Source organism: Bos indicus x Bos taurus, chromosome 16 (genome assembly GCF_003369695.1).
Source record: "Bos indicus x Bos taurus breed Angus x Brahman F1 hybrid chromosome 16, Bos_hybrid_MaternalHap_v2.0, whole genome shotgun sequence".
In the NCBI taxonomy this organism is placed as follows: Eukaryota; Metazoa; Chordata; class Mammalia; order Artiodactyla; family Bovidae; genus Bos; species Bos indicus x Bos taurus.
The window spans coordinates 20,561,238-20,580,859 of NC_040091.1; the positions used below are offsets into that span (position 1 = coordinate 20,561,238).

Sequence of the window (19,622 nt, forward strand, 5' to 3'; positions counted from 1 at the left end):
CGGCAGAGCCTGGTAGGCTATTGTCCATGGGGTCACAAAGAGTCGGACACGACTGAGAGACTTCAGTTCACTTCTTAGGAGGCCATTTGTGTGCTTGTGGGTGCTCAGTTACTCAGTTGTGTTTGACTCTTTATGACCCTTAAAGCTCACCAGGCTCCTCCGTCCATGGAATTTTCCAGGCAAAACACTGGAGTGGGTTGCCATCTCCTTCTCTAGGGGATCTTTCCAACCCAGGGATTGAACCCACGTCTCCTGCATTGGCAAGCAGATTATTTATTGCTGAGCCACCAGGGAGGCCCAGAAAGCCACACGTAATTATTTTAGCAAGCACTCACTGCTAGAATTTATTGTCATTTCTTTACTTTTTTTCAATCATATTCTTTCTTCAAGGTATGGAACCTAAATTGTTTTGCATGTATACTGCCTTTATAAACCCCTTTTTGATTATTCATATACATGAAGTGAAGTCGTTCAGTCGTGTCTGACTCTTTGCAACCCCATGGACTGTAGCCTATCGGGTTCCTCCATCCATGGGATTTTCCAGGCAAGAGTGCTGGAGTGGATTGCCATTTCCTTCTCCAGGGGATCTTCCCGACCCAGGGATCAAACCTGGTTCTCCTGCATTGCAGGCAGATGCTTTACCGTCTGAGCCACCAGGGAAGCCCCTCAGAACTCATATACATGGTTCATTGTTAATTAAAGCAGTTTTATTTAAACCCTTGATTCTAGTATTCTCTATTAAGATATGAAAGTTTTATCTTTATAGTAATATTGACCATTTTTCTATTTCCTGGAGTTTTTAACATAGAGTATTCATTGAATAATAATATATACACACTTATACTGTGTATAAGTAAATGTGTGAATGAATAAATATTTTGAAGATGGGATCATATATTCTACTATAGTACATAAATATTTGTTATGTGTTATAAGTCTGGAGGATCCATATTAGACTCTCAATAGTGGCAAAGTCTGATTCTCTTAAAATGCATAATGCTTCTTTTTACTTATTTTTAAAAAAAATGAATTTATTTTAATTGGGGGCTAATTACTTTACAATATTGTAGTGGTTTTTGCCATACATTGACATGAATCAGCCATGTGTCACCCATCCTGAACCCCCTCTCCCACCTGCTTCCCCAGCCCATCCCTCAGGATCATCCCAGTGCACCCGCCCTGAGCACCCTGTCTCATGCATCAAAGCTGAACTGGCGATCTATTTCACATATGGTAATATACATGTTTCAATGCTATTCTCTCACATCATCCCACCCTCGTCTTCTCCCACAGAGTCCAAAAGTCTGTTCTTTACATCTGTGTCTCTTTTGCTGTGTTGCATATAGGATCATTGTTACCATCCATAATACTTCTTTTTAAAAACTTTTTTTTTTATTATTGTGGTAAAAGTCACATAATATAAAACATACTGCTTTAACCATATTTAACTGTACAATTCAACGGTACTAAGTACACCACATTGTTGTTTAACTCTCACCGTTATCCATCTCTCGAATTTTTTGCCTTCCTAAACTGAAACTCTGTGTCCCTTAAACACTGCGTCCCCATCACCTCTCCCTATCCCCTATCCCCTGTAATCTGTCAATGTACTTTTCTAGTTATATCAATTTTACCATTCCAGGTACCTAGGATAAATGGAGTCAAACAGTATTTGTCTGTACCTACTGTATATTGGAATGTATTTCAAAGGTTAACTTAATATATGTCCTACAAACAGATTGTACATTCCCCCCACCCCATGCTATACAGTAGGCTCTCACCAGCCACTCATCTCACACATAAAAGTGTATACATGTCAATTCCAACTCCTAACCAACTCCGTCCCCCGCTCCATGCCCACACTCTCTCTGTTTGTGCCTCTATATCTGCTTTGCAAGTTGGTTCATTCTTTTATATATTGTTTCATATTTTACAGTAAATGTATAATTAAGCAAGCATTTACAATAATATTCTGATATCATCTGAAATGCCAATTCACACATTTTATATTCTCAGAGGCTCTGGGATGCAGATGAAAGAGCAAGTGTAGAGTCTTAGACCTCAGCACAAACCTCCCATTGAAAACTAGGGATTAATCTTTCAATCAAATAGAAGTATTGTCACTCAAGCACATTATGTTAGCGTTAATTGCTCAGTCATTTCCAACTCTTTGCAACCCTATGAACCCAAGTACATTATGACGCAGTGGTAAAAAATTTGCCTGCTGATGCAGGAGAAGGGGACGACAGAGGATGAGATGGCTGGATGGCATCACTGACTCAATGGACCTGAGTCTCAGTGAACTCCGGGAGTTGGTGATGGACAGGGAGGCCTGGCGTGCTGTGATTCATGGGGTCGCAAAGAGTTGGACACGACTGAGCGACTGAACTGAACTGAACTGATGCAGGAGATGCGAGAGACATTGGATCGATCCCTGGATTGGGAAGATCCCCTGGAGAAGGAAATAGCAACCCTCTTCAGTATTCTTGCCTGGAGAATCCTATGAACAGAGGAGCCTGGCGGGCTACAGTCCATGGGGTTGCAAAGAGTCGTACATGACTGAGTGAGCACACAGCACACAAATCAAGTATACATCACATATGGGGTCACAAAGAGACACAACCGAGTGGCTTAGCATGCACACAGGCACAAGATATATTGATCACTTATGGTATACCAAGTACTGTGCTAAACCTTTGACCCTCATCATCCCCTTCCATTTTCACAATAAACCTGTGAGGTAGACATTATCACCTATTCTGTACTTCAGCTAGAGATAGCTTAGTTTTGCTACAGCTTTCCTCTAAGTATAATTTTTCATAAGATCCTTAATTGGGGTGGAAATATTTGTATAGACATTTGTTAAAGAATGAATAGTTAAAGTAAGGCTAAGAGTGGAATATAGACACTACACTATCTCATAATTATTTGGTAAGATTAAATAAAACCCATTCAAAGTCAATTGATTTCCTCCTTGAAATATATTTTATATTAAAGCTAGTCAATAAAACCACTTATTTTTATTAAACAAGTTATTTTGAGTTAATGAAAGGAGTGGTAGATTTTCCATTGTTGATAAATGCAAGATATTTGAATCATAAAATGCGGCTGTTTCATAGATTCATTTGGTAGGTAAACTGTCAGGCAGCCTCCACAAATGGGCTGTCGTGTTATTGCATTTATTTTTATTATTTGAACTCAAATGAACTACACAGTTTCACAATTTATCTCTCGTGAATCTGAGCAGTTAAGTAGGGAAGACGGAAAGGTGCAGTTCCGTTCGACTCTAACATATCATTGGCTGTCAGGTGAGCCTTGTTATGCTGTCCATCCTCATTTAACTATCCCACAAGATCTCTTAATGAAGTTAAGCCCCAAGTTCACTCCAATAATTCTGTGGCAAGAGTTTGTGCAATGTAACAATTCATCACTTGTCAGGAAGGCACTTTTAGTTTATACATTTAATAAGGGCATCCTCTAGCTTGGTTAATTAGAAGTGAACAGTTTGCATATTTACTAAATGCAGAGTGTCATTGCCACCACGGCCTATTGCCTACATGAATTATTTCTCTATCTGCAATAAACAGCTGGGTAATTATTACTGCCATAATCAGATAAATTCCCTCTGTAAGGCTTTTCTTACATGGCAATTCTTTGAACTCATCCAAAGCTGGACAAAATTTATGAACTCCAGCAGTGAGGCCACTTTTTCATAGTAGGGTGTCCCTGTTCCCGATTTCAAGGACATAGTGGCACACCATAGACATTGTGTAAATAAGGAGAATAAATACGATTACCAAAAGATGATGTTTCAATAAACTGTATTTAAAAATATAATATTCTTATCTCAACCAACTAAATGATAGCAGTTTGGCTTTATCGAATTGTATCTAGATGACAGGTTCTTTTAGTAAGGGCTAGCTTAACATGTAAAGAAAATAACATTTTACTTTTCAAGGACAAAATTAATCTGTAATGTTAACTATGCACAGGACTTTTTCTTCTGTATAATCACTTTATATATGAAGATACAATGATGATAGCAATTAATTTGGTAGAATTTAGATAATAACATACTTGAGTGTCTAACTTAAAATACATGTGTAATCTTTCCTTTTAAAACTACTACTTATCCATAATTAGTAATTAAAAACATAATCCATATAATCACCTTAAAATATGAAATGATATCAACTGTTGATCACAGCCTTTTTATTGTTAACAAGAAGGCATTATCTTTAACAATTTGCTATTTCTAAACATTTTTAAAGTGAAGTATATAAAAAGGAAAAAATAACTTTATCCCTGAGATAGATTTAATAAAAAGAAAAAGCTTATTATATTGGGTATAATTTTGCTATGTATATCTATATATACAGATATTTTTAAACATTTTTCCAATTTAACTCTTTATACCATGAATTTAAAGCAATGTATGAAAGATATTTATGAGTAAAAAATAAGAACCATGGTAAAGGAAAATACAGAATGACAATTCTAATGATATGACTGATCTGAGGATAAAGTTAGTTAAGTATGTCCCATTGTCAGGATGGAGAAAATATTGCTGTATATGTAAGAAACAGCTTTTCTAGAAGTTTCTGGAAATTTCATATATGAATCTTCAAGAGGAGACACTGAGTAATGTCGTGAACAGTGGCTTCTGTAAACCTTTTTTTTTTTTTTTTTTTTTAACAGAAAAAAGCTCTCTGAATTTCAAGTCTCTCATCTTTTGTGGTGATATCTTGGGGGCATTGGGGCAAGGGTGGAAAGAAGCCAGAATGTATCAGTAAACTGTACTCATTTGAAAGCAAGGGACTCAAATATGCTGGTCTGTGGACTTAGCCTCTTGGTTGTCCCACTTTGAGGAATGAATGGATTGGCAGTTCTTTTCTCTCACTTACCCTAGCTGATCCTTTGACAGGAGGCAGGTGAAGGACACTTCCTTTTTTGCTTTTCATATTGCTGGCTGAGAGTAACTTCGTGTAGTGAAAATCAGATTTGGGTACTTCATATCTTGTTAATATACTTTTTCACTCATACTTGAAGATATATTTAAGTTATTGTGAAAGTCTATCACAATGGCAATCCACTCCAGTACACTTGCCTGGAAAATCCCATGGATGGAGGAGCCTGGTGGGCTGCAGTCCATGGGGTCGTGAAGAGTCTGACACAATTGAGCAACTTCACTTTCACTTTTCACTTTCATGCATTGGAGAAGGAAATGGCAACCCACTCCAGTGTTCTTGGCTGGAGAATCCCAGGGACGGGGGAGCCTGATGGGCTGCTGTCTATGGGGTCGCACAAAGTCGGACACAACTGAAGCAACTTAGCAGCAACAGCAGCAGCATTGAGAAAATGGGTCTGTTGCTAAAGGCTTATTGAAAATACCATCCAGTGGGCTATTTGGCCTTCACATTATTTGATGTCTTTGAAGCACATGACACTGTTGATCACTTTCTTTTCTAAGCTTTCTTATAACTTACATTCTCTGATGCCACTCACTCCTGTCTTCATTGCTATCTTTCTGATTGTTTCATGTCTAATTTATTTTGTGTGGTTGTTGTTATTTTAGTCACTAATTGTGTTCGACTGTTTGCGACCCCATGGACTGTAGCCCTCCAGGCTTCTCTGTTCATGGGATTTTTCAGGTAGAAATACTGAAGTGGATCACCATTTCCTTCTCCAGGGCATCTTCCCACCCTAGGGAATGAACCTGCTGCTCCTGCATTGCAGGTGAATTCTTTACCACTGAATGAGTGGTGAAGCCCTTCTTTTATGTACTCACCTTGATTTGCCTGATCTTGAATATCAGTATTCTCTCTTTGATGTACTTGTCTTTTTACTCTTTATCCTCTGGACTATCTCCTCCACTTTAGTGACTTCTGTTACCACTTGTATTCTGATGATTTATAAATCTGAATATTCTCCAACCCAGAATGTTCTGATTATCATAAACATTTACTCAAATGCCTGCCAACACTGCATCCACATTTGGAGATCCACAGACATCTCAAATTAAGCGTGTTTATATGTGAACTAATAATTCCCCCTCCAAATCTCTTCTTCTTATGGTGAATTGGACCATTTTTCATCTCAGTGCCCAAGCCAGAAATATGAGATTCATACTCAAGATGATTTTCTCCATTCTATTGATGACCAAGCTCTTTCACTTATTTTCAAGCCCTCTGTTCTCATTCCTCATTCCTACTGCTGCCTGAATGATAAAATACATACAAATCTGATCAATGTAATCTGTTGTATTACCTTCCTTTTAAGGGTTCCATAGGAAAAGATGACTTAGAAGTCCTAGAAATCTGTCAAGTATAAACACTAGGATTATATTTTAGAGTCTATTCTTAGCTTAAGAATTAGGCATACCCCAAATAAATGCATTGTATTCTGGAATAGTTATAATATATAAAATGAATCTTTGAAAAAATTGTTAACATGCATCTTAGTTAAAATATTATTGTAGAATAGGAATTCCTAAAGAGTGTATGTGTATAAAGAGAGAGGTATAAATAATACATATATATATATTTATATATATAATAGATGTTTTGTGATAACGTCTTTATATAGGCAGTTGGTATCATACTACAAAAGCAGTGAATCAAAAAACCATCACTTTTTAAAAAATACTTTTTTCATCCCTGCTTTGTAATGCTTCTAAGCTTTTTCCCCTCTTGTTTCCCTTTTAATCTATCTATTTCCTTTCTCAGGAGTGACATTGAAGAGAATTGAGAGAGAAAATTACCCAGTTTCTTTCTATCTCCATTCTTTCTACTACTATTTTGTAATCTTTTCTTACCCTGCCTAATAGTACATAGGATAAGATTTTGTTTAGCATTCATGAAAGTGATATCTAAGATCAGTTATAAATTCATTGGTCAATAAATAGTTTTCTCAAACTCATTAGATAATTTACTGAAGTTACATGTGATATACTGCTTTGAAATAGTTGTCGTCATCCTGTGGTCGGTCACTGCTTTATGATAGCATCAAGATTAATTTAGAGACATCCCTCATTTGTGTTGAGTGGATTGCATGCAAAAGCAGCTGCAATTATTTTTGCTTCAAAATGAAGTTAACGCATTTCATTAAGAGACAGTGTGTGATTTTGGAGTAATCACAAAGTAAATAAGATCTTGCAGGTATTCTCATATGAGGTGGGGACTTTAGCTACTCAACTCTGACCTCTACCCAAAACAAAACTTCACTAGCTTGGTCCTCATTTTCCATGGCTGACTGATTCATTGTGATGATACACTCTCAAGGGACAGAGAATATATTGTGCCTCGATCTACCTTTTTGCGGGAAAGCTCCCATGCTGTGTCTCAAAGACACCATCTGTAAAGTCATCTCATTTCACAAAGAGCAGGAACCTTGTTCATGATACCTGCCCCTTTTCCAGCCTCAGTGAGATGTTGTAAAGAATGAATGCCTGTGAAGCACTTGGAGCTCCTGAAAATGATGCACTAAGTCAATATTCTTATTATTATGCCTATTGTTGTACTTAGCTCAATGTTACTCTCAATTATTGGCCGTCATATATATTACATAAAAATTTACTTCCTTTTATAGAAGTTATTCAGAATAGTAAAAAGAAAATAATTTTACAGTGATATATGTGCATATTTTTTAGAAAGAATACTATACAAAAGTGTCATTTCAACTAAGTCTATTCAAAAGAGCCAGAAGAAGAAAAAAAATTGATTTTCATGAATGATTTTTGAATGGAGTCTTACTGCTTTTTAAAATCATGCAAAGTAGGCAAATGAAATAATGGAGCAATTGGATGCTCCCTTTTTATGATCAGAGTGAAGTCATGGTATTGTAATTTTATAACATTGACCATTATCTTCTCTTTTAGTTTTTTTCATCCTCAAAATATCTAGTCTATAGAGTACAAATTTGCTAGCATTACCCTTCGAGAGCCCGTTCTCCCTTGGTCAGGAAGCCTTTCTTCTGCTCTAAAGTGCATGATCCCACCCGCTGCTTGCTGTTGATGGCTCAAGTCTACCAAAGAAAGCTGGAGTTTTTTGTGCGTCATCCAGCCTCATTTCATTACCACTCCCCTCCACCGCAGCTCACCGTCTTTAGGGAAAGCCTGCTCATTGTTCAGTTCCCGACCACAGTGCCTTTTCCAACCCCTCTAATCAGAGGCAAGCTCGCTGAACTCAAGAATTGCATATGTATTTCTTCATAGACTTATTCTGTCTATAGGCTAGTTAGTTGTCCGCTATTTTATTTGCAAGCTACTTGAAGGCAGGGACTGGACTTCCTACATCTTCATTTCTTTTACTATTTTAAACATACTTATGACTGCCTGAGTGAATAAGCAAATGAGTGTTAATTTTCTTCATGATACTAACTCCTAAAGTAGCTTAAACGTTTTGAAGAGAAATTGATCTATATTGCAAACAAAGGATTTTCAAGAGTAACTGAGAAGTGTGTTATGAGAGCACTTTTCTAAATCTTTTCAAAATGTGAAAATCTCGACTTTAGATTTCAGAGTGAGGTGTAGTGTTCAGTAGCAGCCTGAGTTCTTGAGTATCAAGGACTATGTACTGTGGAGTGCTTACTTCTAAAGCGTATTTCCCCTTTTGAAAATGATACCCTAATGAGATTTACAGCACCTGTCCAACATTCCAGGGCCCAGGTAGCCAGGTAGATAGCATAAGTGATTTAAATTATTTGACTGCCTGAAAGTGAAGCTTTTGTTTCAAATGCAAACATTTGGGGTATCTTAATGACTTTCAAATCATCTGTTCTAAGGCTTTATCAGTCTCAAAATATTTTTGGATGTCATACACCAACTTCAAGCTTGTAATTGCTTTATTTGTGGTTAGTGATTTTACTTATATTTTAGACTTAGCCTTCTCTTTTTTCTTTTATTACCTACTTATTTGGTTACATGAATATGTACAGATTGAGAGCAGACAATCATTAGAGATACAACATAAGTACATTCAATAAATTTAACTAAAATACTTATATGACATAACATACCACAGCAGAAACTGTGCTATTCAGCTAGTTTTATTTCGAGGGCTTTATAAATAGAAGATATCACTGACTTTGTCTGCCATCAAACAGAGTAAGGATACTAGCTGCTGCTGCTGCTAAGTCACTTCAGTCGTGTCCGACTCTGTGCGACCTCATAGACGGCCTCCTACCAGGCTCCTGTGTCCCTGGGATTCTCCAGGCAAGAACACTGGAGTGCGTTGCCATTTCCTTCTCCAATGCATGAAAGTGAAAAGTGAAAGTGAGGTCGCTCAGTCGTGTCCTACTCTTAGTGACCTCATGGACTGCAGCCTACCAGGCTCCTCCGTCCATGGGATTTTCCAGGCAAGAGTACTGGAGTGGGGTGCCATTGCCTTCTCTGAAGGATACTAGAGACTTGTTTAAATTCACTGTCTTATAATTGTTCTTCTTAAAGATGGTGCAGGTGATAGCTTTTTGTTTTTATTTGAGAAATTATGGAATTGGGGACAGCTGTGCTTTTAAAAAAATTTCTGTATAATTTTTAAATTCCTCTGTCAAAATTATGATTTCTATGAAAGTACTGTGATATATAATATCAATAACCTCAGCTATGCAGATGACACCACCACTATGGCAGAAAGTGAAGAGGAACTAAAAAGCCTCTTGATGAAAGTGAAAGAGGAGAATGAAAAAGTTGACTTAAAGCTCAACATTCAGAAAACTAAGATCATGGCATCTGGTCCCATCCCTAGCACCGAAGAATTGATGCTTTTGAACTGTGGTGTTGGAGAAGACTCTTTGAGAGTCCCTTGGACTGCAAGGAGGTCCAACCAGTCCATCCTAAAGGAAACCAGTCTTGGGTGTTCATTGGAAGGACTGATGGTTAGGCTGAAACTCCAATACTTTGGCCATCTCATGTGAAGAGTTGACTCATTGGAAAAGACTCTGGTGCTGGGAAGGATTGGGGGCAGGAGGAGAAGGGGACAACAGAGAATGAGATGGCTGGATGGCATCACCGACTCGATGGACATGAGTTTGAGTAAACTCCAGGAGTTGGTGATGGACAGGGAGGCCTGGCGTGCTGCAATTCATGGGGTCACAAAGAGCTGGACACGACTGAGAGACTGGACTGAACTGAACTGAACTGAACTGAACTGTGATATATATATCCCGTCCCCCTTGTAGTACTTCATAGTGCTTTAGCTAATATGGTGATACTCATATTAAGATCATTAACTGAATATAATGGTATCTCTTCATGATGTCTTCATGAGTAGAATCAAACTGTCTTACATTCTAACAGAGCTTACATTGTCCTCACTGTACACTCGTGCTTCTCAGACTTTAACGGGCAAGAGATCGACTCACGGTCCTACCCTCCAGAATTTCTGACTGAATCAGTCTGGGCTGGAGCTTGAGAGTGTGCATTGCTAGAGGTCCCCAGGTGAAGTCAATGCTGCTGTTCAGGGAATCACATCCTGAGAACCATCCACCGTCTTTGGCAAAGAGCCAGAGTCCAGGTTCTCCCCTCCCCTCCCTAAGAGAGGCTTTGTCATTGTGGTTTCTTCCCTCTTCTAATTAAACCATCAGAAGTGATGAAATGTACTAGTAGTCAGCTGAGAAATAAATAAAAAGGAGACTCACCTAATTTATACTAGATATTAGGCCAGCTATTTTGGGAGGGGCACATCAATGAGTACATCTTAACCCTAACCTTCAGGAAGCTTCATTTGGGCTCAGAATTGAGCCGGCTCATGTACTTGTTTTTGTAATCACTTCTCTTAGGTTTCAATCATCATTCATACGATGACAACTTCCATACTTATGTGAAGACAATAGGGTAAATTCTTTACAATATTAATTATATCCAGCGTAATGGGTCTACTGTCTAAGACTATCTTTGTAAAATCTATTTATTTATTCATTCAAATAGACATGGACAAAACAGACATAGTCTTTAGAAAATTTGCAGTCTAGTGGGTGAGGTACATTAAATAAGCAAATACTCTGGCTTATCTTCAGATCAAAGATAATAAGCAAATTTATCCATGAAGACATAATTAAAAATGTTAAATTCTGCAGAGGAAAAAACTAAATTATGGTACTATGAGTGAGAACAACAATGGGAGAAAATTCAGCTTGCTGTAAAGGGAGTTCAAAGCAGAAAATAGAATTTTATAAGTGAAAGTCCGGAGGTAAATTGTTTGCTAGGAAATGAAATGAGGGCCATTGGGTAAATTGTTTGCTGGGAAATAAATAAGGCCACGGTGACTAAGGCATAGGAGTGGCAGGAGAATGTGGTGTGAAGTGAGATGGAGAGTTAAGCAGGGCTGTTCCCAAAAGGCCTTGTGGTTTTTTTGGTCTGTTAGTTGTGTTGTGCTGATTAGCTCTTAAGCATCTTTTCAGTTTCAGTCTTTTTTTGTACACCAGTATGATGTACATTGGGCTTCCCTTGTGGCTCAGTGGTAAAGAATTCACCTGCCAACGCATGAGATGCGAATTTGATCCCTGGGTCGGGAAGATCCCCTGAAGAAGGAAATGGCAACCACTCCAGTATCCTTGCCAGTGGGCAATAGTCAAAGGGTCGCCAAAAGGTCGGATACAAATTAGCAGCTAAAGAACAACAATGATGTACGTTAGCATTCTTTACACACTCAAAGAATGGCAAGTGGACAATGTATGTTAAGAAGAGAGGACATGTGTGGCTGCAAATGCAAAAGTTTGTGTATTCCATTGTCACTTTGTTGCTGTTCAGTTGCGAAGTTGTGTCCAACTCTTTGGGACTCCGTGACTACAGCACGCCAGGCTTCCCTGTCCTTCACTAACTTCTGGAGTTTGCTCAAACTCATATCCATTGAGCCGGTGATGCCACCCAACCATCTCATTCTGTTGCTCCTTCTCCTCCTGTCTTCAATCTTTCCCAGCATCAGGGTCTTTTCCAATGAGTCAGCTCTTCCCATCAGGTGACCAAAGTATTGAAACTTCAGCTTTAGCATCAGTCCTTCCAGTGAATATTCAGGGTTAACTCCCCAGTTATTAATGCTATCATCTGATGATGAAGAAGAGTTGCAATTAATTTAAACTTTTTCAAAACAGATCAGCTTTTCCCTTTTGTGGACTTTGGAAAACTAATATGGATTTTTTTGCTACCATCAAAGTTACCATCTCAGAAAAAAAAGTTTATTGATATCTAAGTAAAATATTGGATTGGGCAAAATGTATGATATGAATATAGTATTGTGCTTAAAGATGTGGATTTTGCTCAGACCTAGATTCAAATTCTGACTCTGCCACTTTCTAGTTTGAGCGTGTGGGCATAGATCTCATCTCTGTGAATCTCCTTTCCTGATCTATAAAATGGGAGGAGTGATATCTGCCCCACAGGACTGTGGAAGGATTAAATGAGGTATGTAGATATCTTAAAGGGCTTCCCAGGGGGCTCAGTGGTAAAGAATCCACCTGTCAATACAGTAGACGCAAGAGACTCAGGTTTGATCCTTGGGTCGGGAAGATCCCCTGGAGGAGGAAATGGCAACCCACTCTAGTATGCTTTCCTGGAAAATTCCATGGACAGAGGAGCCTGGTGGTGTACAGTCCATGGGGTTAAAAAAAGAGTCGATCACAACTGAATGAACACACAGATGTCTTAGCCAGGAAGCTCTTGGAAACAAAATGTAAGTCAAGGATTAAACTACCGATCCTTTATTTGGGTGGTCCTAGTCTAGGGCAGTGAGGGTGAGAAAAAGGGAGAGTGAGGTGTCTTAGAAAGAGTGTAAGAGTATAAGAGAAAGAGTGTTTCTGTGTCTCAGAAACAGACTGTGAGACAGTAATTTGGCTCATGAGTGTTGTTGGGGGGCATTTGGGGAACAACATTTTGAAAGGAGTAGAAGAGGAAAGCAGAGGGAGAAGCTGACCTGCATCAGAAGTCTCCATCAGTATCAGGAAGCTCTGGGATTCAGATGGGCCTTGAGTGTAGTGCCAGATAGACACAGAGGCCTCTGTATTCCTTCCGTCACCAGCTATTGGGTGCAAGCTGGGGTAGAGGGTGGCAAAACCTGGGACGGGGTAGCTGTTTTTTCCAGTGGAATGTATTTAGTTCAAGCTGTCTGCTACTAACACTCAGGGCAGCTGTGTTGGGTGCTTTGATCCTTGAGTGAGGACCGAAGGGAACACCACAGGATGACTCCTTCATCCCAGACCCTGCTTCCTATCACATCCCGGAGTGACTCAACCCAGCACAGCGGTGTGCCTGCTGTTTTTAGCCATACAGGATTTCTCCCAGTTTGCCAGGAGACCTCTTAAAGCAGTACATGTAAGGCAGAAAAAAGGGAGAAAATTCTCTGCGTGAATCTTCTCTGTCCCTCACTTGCCACTGTTCAAGGTTTGTCCCATGCTTCCAGCCTTGTAGGAAGCCAGACTCTGTGCTCCGCCTCACGGAATTTTATCCATAAGGTGCACACTAGTGTGGAAAGAGAAAGGAGGAGCTCACTGAGGAGATTTTAAAAAGCATAAAAGATTCCTATTCAATGGAGTAGATAAAGCAAGTAGCCTAGTACCCCGATTACAGGAAACAATCTCTAATGTAACACCTTACTGTGTGCTAGTCGTTACTTTGAGCACTTTAACAGAGATTAATCAATTTCATCATCACAATAGCTTGATGGAGAAGATCCTGAGACTGATAATATATTTGCATTTTACAGATGAGGATATTAAGGCTCAAAGATTAAACAGCTAGTAAGTAGCCCGGGAGAAATTTTATAACCAGGTGTCATTTCAGAGTCTGTGTTGGTTAACTGCTCTGCTATATTGCTTCCAAATGGCTATTACTATTCTTATTATTATTATCATGTTAGACTATGTAAATATTTTATTATCATTATAGATATCATTAGCAAAATGTGTTCAAATATGTAAAGCTTTAGATAGTTTCAGTAATTTTTGCCTTTATTTTTACAAATATCTCAAAATGTTTGTACATATAAAAACTGGTGCAGAAAGTCTCGGGACTTATCCAAGTTTCATTAACTAAACAGTAGTACACAAGATCATAAGATGAAAGAAAATGTGTGGTTCATTCAATAAAAATATCTCCTGTATAGTATTTCTTGTATTAGGACGACTACAATCAAATATAAGGTTAGAGGCTCTGCAAATCTAGGCATTCTAATTCCATTTCTGCCATTAACTGATTTGTGATTCAGATTGGCTCATTTCATCTCTTTACGTATTTCCATATTTGAACAACAGGGCAATTAGTTATACCTATCCCATATATATCACAGGATTTTTTTTCAGATAGAAATTAGACTATATACCTGAAATGTAAAAACATATTCATAACAGTCTGAAGCTATTTGGAAAAATTTGTAATTGTTTAAAAAGTATTTTAAAAACTGCTGGACTGAAAAAATAGGTGAATTTTATATTTTTGTAGGAACCCTAGTTACAGTGGTTTCCAGCTTTTAATCTTTAATAGGATCATAATTTTCTATTGCATCCTTTACACTGAGCCATATCTTCTCTATTGCTATAACAAAAAACCTGTATATCAAGGATAAATAATTTATTCAGCTCTTCCTACTTAGTTATTTAACAAAGACTATTTAACATGAATATAATGGAGGTGTTCAATACGACTGTACTTGTTCAAGTAGAGCAATAAATCAGCATAAGATTGATTTTTTTAGGTAATTGTATGAATTTATTAAATTAATTAATTTTGTGATTTGAGATTACCCTCAATTACTTTTTCTAGGATTTTTCAAATTTCTTGGGTTTTTTTGTAGGGTTTTCCAGTTCCTTCTGGATTTACTCTGTGCTTATATACTGGAAACTAACATTCTCTTACATTCCTGTCAGTTTTAACTCTCCTTGTCAAGCTTCTTGAGTACACACAGATTGTTTTATGTTTCCATATCCTGAAGATGAACTGTTTTTACTTCTTTAAATAATTTCCACTGCTGATTTTGTATCCAAGTCCTATTTACTTCTTTGTACCTTACCTGTTTGTGTATGTGTTCAATTTTATTGGGCCTTTTTTTTTTCTTATGTTAGATCTCTTCATATTCATTAAATTACTTACACAAACTTCTTTATAGATGTGTTTTTTTAATTTTTGTGATCATTCAGAATATTGCTGTGCTTATCTTTGGGGTAACATAAAATTGGATCATGCGTATTTGAGTAATTATCCTAAGAGTGGCAGTTCATTGGCTATTTTAAATTCTCTTAAAGACTTATAAGAGGAATTATAGAAGAGATATTTATTTTTTACATAATATCAAGAGTAAAGATGAAAATTAATGATGTGCTCATTTTTTTATGTAACACCTGATTGCTATTTTTCCTGGTAAAAATTCTCAGTTATTCATATGTAACTGCCTTGAAATGTGTACCTAAGGACAAAGAAAGGTCACCAATCCCTCTAACTCCTGGTTCTTTGTCAAAAATGGACACAGTTAATGAGGTTTGTTTGGTACAGAACAAATTCTCAGACACAGATAGAGATCCTTTCAATGGAAACAAATTTGTTTGGCTTTACCAGGTTACTTAGCGATTAATAATAGCCTTGAGATGCAGGTCAGAAAGGTCATTGTACCAGCTTGCCAGCACAATCTAAATGTGCAGCCAGCGCTGCTCTGTGGGTACAGAAGCCCCCAAAATACTATGCATAAAGTAAAACAGGCTATTTTCTGACTCCTTTTTTCATATTAATAAGCAATTTTCAAGAGAAGGGTGGCAAAATGAGGGCCATGCCACTCCAAGTAATTCATTTATTTTGCAATTTAATCTTATGTTGGAAAAAATGGCTCTGCTGCAATAGCAGGGCATGGTGATTTTTAAACGTCAGTGTGTTTCATAAGTAACCTTGTATGAAGTATTGTATTAGTAGACTTTAACAGAACGTTGCAACAAAAATATTTCTGGTCATGACAGTAGGAATGGGACTCTTTTTTTTTTCTTTAGTTTTTGGAATTCTCCTCTCTACTTTCCCTGCTATCTTTGAGGCATGTGCCTAGAAGATTTACTTAAAATTTTACTTATAGAACTAGACAGTATGTTACATATTTAAAAAAAATAATAAAGTACAATTTCAAAACATTATTTTAATGTGAGTGGTTAAACTTGTTCTTTGAAAAAGAAAGGATTATTCTCCCATAGTTTGATATTATTATTCTATTTAGTAGGTATTTTTCACGTAGTATATTTTAAGAGCTAATTTTGTGTTTAAATTTCTTAGATACACATATATAAATGATGAAAAGTTTCATTATTTTAATGGGATTTGTTACACTTAGAATGCTGTGAACTTTTATGTACACAGTTTGACTTTTATTCTAATTATTGATATAAATGAATAAAATGTCAGCCTTTCAAAGACAAGATAGTACATGTACTATTGTTGGTAATATTTGAACTGTTTAACTGAAGTAAATTTAGACTGAATTAAGTATATGTTTAAAACGCTATCATATTTTTTTTAATTTATTTTTTTAAATTTTATTTTATTTTTAAACTTTACATAATTGTATTAGTTTTGCCAAATATCAAAATGAATCCATCACAGGTATACATGTGCTCCCCATCCTGAACCCTCCTCCCTCCTCCCTCCCCATACCATCCCTCTGGGTCGTACCAGTGCACTAGCCCCAAGCATCCAGTATTGTGCATTGAACCTGGACTGGCATCTCGTTTCATACATGATATTTTACATGTTTCAATGCCATTCTCCCAAAACTTCCCACCCTCTCCCTCTCCCACAGAGTCCATAAGACTGTTCCATACATCAGCGTCACTTTTGCTGTCTCGTACACAGGGTTATTGTTATCATCTTTCTAAATTCCATATATATGCGAAAAACGCTATCATATTTTTAAAATTAGCCCATAAGTGTGTAAAATAAACAACTACAGCTTTGTAAATACCAAATTTAAAGGAAATCAGATGTTTTATTAAGTCTAAAATGGTTAATCTTCAGCCAAGGAAAATGATAATTAACTTACTTTGCATTTAATATAGTCCTTTAGCTACTGATTATAATATGTAGATATTTGACTTTCAGAATTTCACCACTGAAAGATCACTTAAATGCTTTTTAAGGATTGCAAAGATTCACCTAGAATGTGCTGGTAAGATCGATTACTCCACTGATTTTGATGAATGTGGAGGAAGGTTGCCCCTCAAAAACTGACTTGATTCTCATCAGTGAAAGAATTAAAAGGTTAGCGTATCTTTCGTATCACAAATAACCGCAATCTTTCGCTGCAGGGAGGCCCTGGAGGAGTTTGCAGAGATGAAAGAAAGGGAAGAGAAGAAGGCAGACCTCGAAAGGGAGGAGAAAGAAAGAGATTACCAGGCTCGAAAGATGCATTATCTCCTCAGCACAAAGCAGGTTGGTCTACCTGTCCCTGACAGCTCACGGAAACCACTGGGGCCCCCGGCCTGACAGAGATAAACTAGCAGGCTGAATGGGACATGACTTGTTGAAAAGATACCGCAAAGACACTACTTCAAGTTCAATTCTGTGCTGCTCTATAGGTGCACGCAGGCACCCCGGCTGCCCCGTGACAGCAGCTTCGTGGAGGCAGCTGGGCCAGGCTGGTAGAAAGGTCCAAGTTCACCACCAAGGGCATAACATCCGTTTCCAAATCCAGACTGAGTGGCTCATGGTTGTGTTGTGAATTGATCAGGAACTAAGAAGTTATTAAGTTGAGGTCGCTTTCATGTTGTCTCTGTGAACTGAGCGAATGTTGAGATTAAAACCATCCTTTCTAAATTCTGATGCAAGTTTTCAGGTATAGCTTTTAACCAAACTGCGTGAGCAGTTGCATCTTCGTATAGAGATGTACATGTGGAATTTGGAATAGTAAGATGTTTCTTTTCTGATACGTGGGTAGGTTTCAGTGCCTCAGATCTCATGGTTACTAAGAAAATATACACTGCATGTAGAATGTTTTGCTCACAAAGAATAAGATTGTTGTTGTTGTTGTTTAAAAAAGCATGAATTTAGGGGTTGAAGTGTTTTGTTACTTGAGCTTGAAGCTGTGCTCATTCAGTCATATCTGACTCTTTTGCAACCCCAGGGACCGTAACCTACCAGGTTCCTCTATCCATGGGATTTTTCAGGCCAGAATAGTGGAGTGGGTTGCCATTTCCTTCTCCTGGGCATCTTCCTGATAGGGATCAAATCCAAGTCTCCTACATCTCCTGCACTGCAGGCGAATTCTTTACTGCTGAGCCATGCTGCTGCTGCTGCTGCTGCTGCTGCTGCTAAGTCGCTTCAGTCGTGTCCGACTCTGTGCGACCCCATAGACAGCAGCCGACCAGGCTCCCCTGTCCCTGGGATTCTCTAGGCAAGAACACTGGAGTGGGTTGCGATTTCCTCTCCCAATGCATGAAAGTGAAAAGTGAAAGGGAAGTCACTCAGTAGTGTCCTACTCTTAGCGATCCCATGGACTGCAGCCTACCAGGCTCCTCCGTCCGTGGGATTTTCCAGGCAAGTGTACTGGAGTGGGGTGCCATTGCCTTCTCCCTGCTGAGCCATAGGGAAGCACAATGGGAGCCTGAGGCTGGAAAGTAGCAATTTCTTGGGTTTTATTCTTTCTCCTAGACTTCAAGCCCAATTTTAGGGTTCTCGCTGAGTTGCACACGCAAATCTCTTCAGACAGGAAAGCCAGTCCAATCCCAGTGGGAGAGAGTGAATCTAAGACTGAATGTCTTCCTTAGAGGTATCTAAGGTCAAAATCATAGTAAATACTGGGCTGGCTGTGTACATTTGGAACACAGGTCTCTTGTACCTCTGGCTTCTATTTGGTAGTCTAAATAACAATACTTTCAGTAATGATTACTATCTTAATAAGTACTTTAATTTGGATAGCTGAATTGTCTTCATTTAACAGGCAAGGAAACTGAAATTCAGATAACTTTGTGACTGGCCATAGACACAAAATTAGTAGTAAAAGCTCTGGTGTTCAAACTGAGGTCTTTCCACTCTAAATACCCAGGTACTAATTTAAAGATAATTTGAAAACTAAAAAGTAAAAGTGTTTTCAATTTTTATTATAAAATCCATAGCACTGTAAACATTTTAGTTGTGTGATTAGTGGGCTACATTTTAAAGATACAGAATTCCAAATCTTTTTAGCAAAACTTTTTTTTTCAAATGTTAATTACTAATGGTAATTTCAATTTTGTTGAGACTAAGCGTAGCTATAAATATAATCCTGTAATTCTTTAAACTTAGTACTCATTCTTGGTGACAGTTTTTTTCTTTTGAAAATTTTGAACTCCCTTTATACTTATAAACTTTCTGTGTGGTTTATACTTATGATTTGTAGTGTGATAGAGAAAGCAATTTTAAAAATGATGAAGTGGGATTTAACTGAAGCATCTGTTACTTCTGTTTTATCCAGAGTTGTTTAGTCATTGGGTATATAATGTAATAAATTGGAAAGACCATAATGGCTTAGCGGTTTTACTAATAAAAATAATACAGTAGCATATATCCATGGAGTGCTTACCATGTGTCAGAGAATATGGTAGATATTTTATACATGTTATTTTTTAAAGTATTTTGATTTCTTTTCAGTTTTAAATTAAGTGCCTGGTTTAACAAATCATTTCACAAA

At 37.7% G+C, this 19,622-nt stretch overlaps 1 protein-coding gene across 4 annotated transcripts in view; it reads left to right on the plus strand.

Annotated features, from left to right (window-relative positions):
* Positions 1 to 19,622, plus strand: part of SPATA17 (spermatogenesis associated 17) — a 244,010-nt gene that overhangs the window by 88,991 nt on the left and 135,397 nt on the right. For all 4 annotated transcript variants that reach the window (XM_027564452.1, XM_027564451.1, XM_027564450.1 and 1 more), the window contains one exon: positions 17,263 to 17,386. In XM_027564452.1, the coding sequence (XP_027420253.1) occupies positions 17,263 to 17,386 (124 nt within the window). The remainder of the gene's footprint in view (positions 1 to 17,262; positions 17,387 to 19,622) is intronic.